The sequence below is a fragment of the Borostomias antarcticus genome, assembly GCF_949987555.1.
Source record: "Borostomias antarcticus genome assembly, chromosome: 2".
Taxonomy (NCBI): Eukaryota; Metazoa; Chordata; class Actinopteri; order Stomiiformes; family Stomiidae; genus Borostomias; species Borostomias antarcticus.
This window is the reverse complement of record NC_140235.1, coordinates 9,617,565-9,622,732: the sequence shown is the minus strand read 5'-3', so window position 1 is coordinate 9,622,732 and position 5,168 is coordinate 9,617,565. Positions and strand designations below refer to the sequence as shown.

The window sequence follows — 5,168 nt, the reverse complement described above, 5'->3', positions numbered from 1 at the left end:
ATGAGGGCTGTCCAGTGCTTCCCGTTTTTCCTGGCCTGCCTCGTCCTCCTTGCTGCCTATGGTAAGGACTCTTCCTCTCTCTACCTCTCCCTCTCTCTGTTACTCCCATCCCTCGTTTACTAACCTGCATCTCACTGTTGGTAGAGTTGTCCAACTTCCCTCCTTACCCTTCCTTCATACAGGACATTCCCTTCCCATTTATTTGTACATGGTACCTACCTGTGATATCAAATATCCTTGAATTCTTGAATACACCTTCTCTTACCCCTTTTCCTTTCTGTGACAACTTTTCTCATCCCCAGTTACTGTAGCTCTCTCCATCCCCTGACTCTCTACCTCCCTGATGCTGTAGCTCTCTCCTCCTGACTCTCTACCTCCCTGATGCTGTAGCTCTCTCCTCCTGACTCTCTACCTCCCTGATGCTGTAGCTCTCTCCTCCTGACTCTCTACCTCCCTGATGCTGTAGCTCTCTCCTCCTGACTCTCTACCTCCCTGATGCTGTAGCTCTCTTCTCCTGACTCTACCTCTTCAGGAACATACAGGGCAAACTCTCTTAATAGTCTGCATAGTCGTCTGACCCTCATCCTTATCCTCTCTCAAATTATGTTTTCAGTCCCCCACTGCTGGCTGTAGGTACTATCTGTGCACGTACATGTAATATAGATACAAGGACCTGTTGAGTGGACTACGAGGTTGTTAGGCTACTATCTGTGCACGTACATGTAGATACAAGGGTTGTTGGAAGTAACAACATTGGACTAGCATGGTTTGATGAGTTTACATGGATACAGAGTTGCATGTGTAACTGAAGCTGAATTGGTTAAACTCAACCCTCAGCTTAAGCGAGGTGGCCATGTGTGTTTGTAAGTCAGAGGACCTGAGATCGAACCCAGTGTGGGCCGTGACCCAGATACCCAGTTGAGCTCAGCTCGACCAGCTGGGCGTTGCTGTGGGGTGTGGAGTTAGTTTAGTGTCTTCGGTGGCATAGTTGGCTAAGTGGGTTTATCAGAGGTGGTCACGTGTGTTTGTAAGTCAGAAGACTCAAGATTGCACCTGCCGTGGGCAAGTGAGGGTGGAACCGATACTGAGGGAGGCAGTGAAACTTGTTTTTTTTTCTTCATGAAACACATTTTTATTTTTTTATTTTTAGAAAGAAACATTGCTATGACAGAAAATTGTCATTTGGCATTCTCCCTTTTCTTATTTTCATAGTTATTATTATACTTGATGGTGTTGGGTGATATCTTTTGTTGAGATTATTTTGTTTTTGCGTCCCCTCAATCTGTCATCTCCTACAGTAACTATTAATATGGGGGCCATCCAGCTAATCTCCTAATAGGCCTGAGGACTAATTGAGGGCTAATTCCAGCAGCAGTTCAATGACCTGCAGCAATGGATTGGTGTCAACTAGGCACAGTCAGGGGTATTTAGGTTACATGTCAATCAACCAACAAACCTTAAACCCAGAATCAGTTGTTGAAATGTGTATGTGTGTGTGTGTGTGTATGGATGTAGATTTTGAAATTCAGATGCCATATAAAAGTAATTTGTTAGGGAAGACGACCGCAACATCAACCAACCTTAGTCTATGGTGGACTAAACTTCCACTAATCCCTATGGTTTTGTGCTCTTGTCTGAAGTCTTGTCTGATGACTTGATCAAAGGCCGGCTTGAGGAAAGTGTGTTGCTCTGAACACATCAGAAGGTAGCTTCAACTACAGGCGATGTGTCCTACAGTCCCACTGAGCTGGGTACTGTTTGATCCCCTCTGCTAGGACATGAAAGACAGCTCCTGGAAAGAGACGTTCCACAGATGGTTAGCAGTGTTTCGACACAGATGGGTAACAGTGTTTCGAGAGGGATTTCTGAGGAGGAGGTTTTAAAGGCCAGCTACAAGGCTGAGCTCACCTCACTTCTCTAGAGACGTTATGGAGAGTAGCTTCAGGGAAAATAGCTGTTTTTTTCCCCTGTGTCAGATTCAGGCAGGTATGCACTTTCCTCCGTCTCCGTGAGTCAGAAACACACAGGATGACTGGCTAGCATTTCCTATCCTGGCCACAAATACAACTTGTACTGTATGTACTGTATAGGACATCAAATAGTAGTAAGCACTATTGACTTACTGAAGGTAAGTTGTGTGCCTGTACAGTATACAGGCAATGGCACAAAAATAATAATATATATTTTGTTGTTGTTGTTGTTGTTGTTGTTGTGGTGGTTGATTATTGGCTTCTGCCGATGTCATTGGGATTGACATCACCGGTTAGCTAAATACAGCAAGGGTTAATTAGCTAATTGCTAATAAGTACATTACTTTACATTGCAGTCATTTAGAATACACTTTTATCCAAAGTGAATTGCATTTAACGTACAGTAGGTAATCAGTGTACCACTACTATCAAACGACTAAGAGCATAATCTAAAATCTTAAGTCAAGTATTAAATTTAGAGGAAACTGAGTGCACAGTGAAATCCTCTGGACAGGTATACCATGTTGGTGACCATCATCACTGTCCAGGTGGGTACAGAACAAGATCGATTGAAGATGAGTTACAGACGTTAGTTTGCCTGGACATTATGGGGCTGTGTGTCTCCACACACATCCCCCTCTGTCACTATCACATTTCCCTCTGTAAAACTGCTTTTTACATCACTTTGGAAGGCTGCCGCTGAACTGGTTCTATAAAGTCTTGCTAGTCTCACTAGTTTCGCTAATGTCATTAGTCTCATTAGTGTAATTAGAATTGCTAGTTTCGCTAGTCGCGTTAGTGTTGTTAGTCTTGCTAATATCGTTAGTCTCATTAGTGTCATTAGTCTCATTAGTGCCATTAGTCTCGCTAGTGTCGTAAGTTTTGCTAGTGCCATTAGTCTTGCTAGTTTTGTTAGTCTTGCTAGTGTAGTTTTGCTAGTGTTGCTAGTTTTGTTAGTTTCACTAGTCTATTAGTCTCGTTAGTGTAATCTTGCTAATGTCGCTAGTTTCATTAGTCTCGCTAGTTTTCTTAGTCTTGCTAGTGTAGTCTCGCTAGTTTTGTTAGTTTCACTAGTCTATTAGTCTCGTTAGTGTTGTTAATCTCGCTAGTGTCGCTAGTTTCATTAGTCTTGCTAGTTTTGTTTGTGTCGTTCGTGTTGTTAGTCTCACTAGTGTAGGTTAATACTGTCTCATAGTGTCATTTTTCTCGCTAGTGTCATTATTCTAACCCATGTTCACAAGGGTTTCCTCCCAAATAACCCAATATGAAAAACATGCAGAAGAACAGATGCTAGTTTATTTAGTTTATTAGTCTCATTAGTTTTGTTAGTCTCGCTAGTTTCGTTAGTGTCGTTAGTCTCGCTAGTTTCGTTAGTCTTGCTAGTTTCTTTAGTGTCGTTAGTCTCGCTAGTTTCGTTAGTCTTGCTAGTTTCTTTAGTGTCGTTAGTCTCGCTAGTGTCGTTAGTCTCGCTAGTTTCTTTAGTGTCGTTAGTCTCACTAGTGTCATTAGTCTTACTAGTTTCGTTAGTCTCGTTAGTCTCGCTTGTGTCGTTAGTCTTGCTAGTTTCGTTAGTCTCGCTAGTATCATTAGTCTCGCTAGTTTCTTTAGTGTCGTTAGTCTCGCTAGTGTCATTAGTCTCGCTAGTTTCTTTAGTGTCATTAGTCTCACTATTGTCGTTAGTCTTGCTAATTTCTTTAGTGTCGTTAGTGTCAATAGTGTTGCTAGTTTCGTTAGTCCTGCGTTACCACATCCAGCTGTACTAGTCTCACTACTGTTGTTAGTCTCGCTGGTGTCGTTAGTCTTGTTAGTTCCATTAGTCTCACTACAGTCGTTAGGTTAATTAACACATCTCTACTGTATTGTTCACTCCCACTTTAACATGGTTGGCTTGACTTCATGTTTCTTCCCTGGGAAGTAAGGATGATGTACAGCTATACGTATTCACTTGAGTTAAGATGGTGAATGTCTGAAGAATCCTGTTGTAACAACTGACTGTCCCTCTGACATTATAAACCTGGAGCGCTGTGCTCTTTTCTGTCTGTTTTTTTTCTCTTTTTGGAATCTATTTTCAAAGGACTAGTTTGGCATTTTGCATTATAAGCCCTGTTATAAGTTTTTTTTTTTTACCATCATATACGATACATTTTTTGACAGACTGCACTCTTGAGATATTAGTGCTACAGCTAAGTAGTACACAATGGATCTCTATAGGCATATAAAGGCCCATGCCGAAGAACTTTAACATGTCAATGACCTGTAAATCATTTAAGGTTGTGTTCTGATATGTCACGTCCTGTGTAATTTTCCAGTGTCTGCAGTGAGTGTATGTATCAATCATCTCTCTGTCACCAGGTGAGGCCCTGCAATGCTACACCTGCATGGGATCTAATAATGACGACTGCAATCGGCAGGGCATCCAAACCTGCCCCAGCCACTCCGACGCCTGCGCTGTCGTCAAAGGTCCCGGAAGTGAGTCACACAGTGTGGTGTGTGTGTGTGCGTGTGCATGCGTGTGTACAGTACAGTACAGTATGTTGGCTGTAATGGGCCTCCAGACTGCTCTGTCTGAACACCCAGCTCAGAAACAGCAGAGGGTTGTGGGTTTTTGTGGGGAAGCAGTTGATGCTCAGTCAGTAAAGTAACATTAATTAGCTTAATGGAGTTTTTGTTTTTGTCTCTTAAAGTTAGGCTACATCACAGAATCTCAAAGTAGTTTTCTGTGAGAGCATGTTACCTAAATTGACATGTACCCGCCTCTCTGTCCTGCAGGTGGGGTGATGAAGTCCTGCTCCTACAGGTCTTTCTGCAGCTCGCCAAGGGCGCCCGGGGTCAGAGTTCAGTGCTGCTACTCTAATAACTGCAACGTGACAGGCCACGCCTCCAAGCTAGGGGGTAGTTTCAGCTACCTGCTGCTTCTGTTACCCCTGCTGCTGCACATGCTCTCCAACTAATAACTCCACCCCTGCCCTCCCCAGGAGCCATCCCTATCCACCCTACCGACCCCACTCTTGACACACACCCTCAGATGTTGCCAACTGCCTCAACCTACAATATCTCTTCGTCGTCAGGCAGACCACTTAGCCACTGGTTAAAACATAAATTTCCTGGTTGTCGACCACTCCTCATTGGGTAATGTGGGAACCGCTCTGCCATGCCCCATCCCTTATTAGTCTCTTCATCTCTCAAGCTAACCTCATT

At 43.3% G+C, this 5,168-nt stretch overlaps 1 protein-coding gene across 1 annotated transcript; it reads left to right on the top strand.

The window, feature by feature from the left end:
* On the top strand, window positions 1-4,921 carry ly6pge (lymphocyte antigen 6 family member pge; the record flags this gene model as incomplete). The annotated part of the gene is made up of 3 exons (XM_084461460.1): window positions 1-61; window positions 4,323-4,439; window positions 4,740-4,921. 3 exons carry the CDS (start codon window positions 1-3, stop codon window positions 4,919-4,921), a joined length of 360 nt encoding a protein of 119 aa, XP_084317586.1.
* Between the last annotated feature and the right edge of the window lie 247 nt (window positions 4,922-5,168).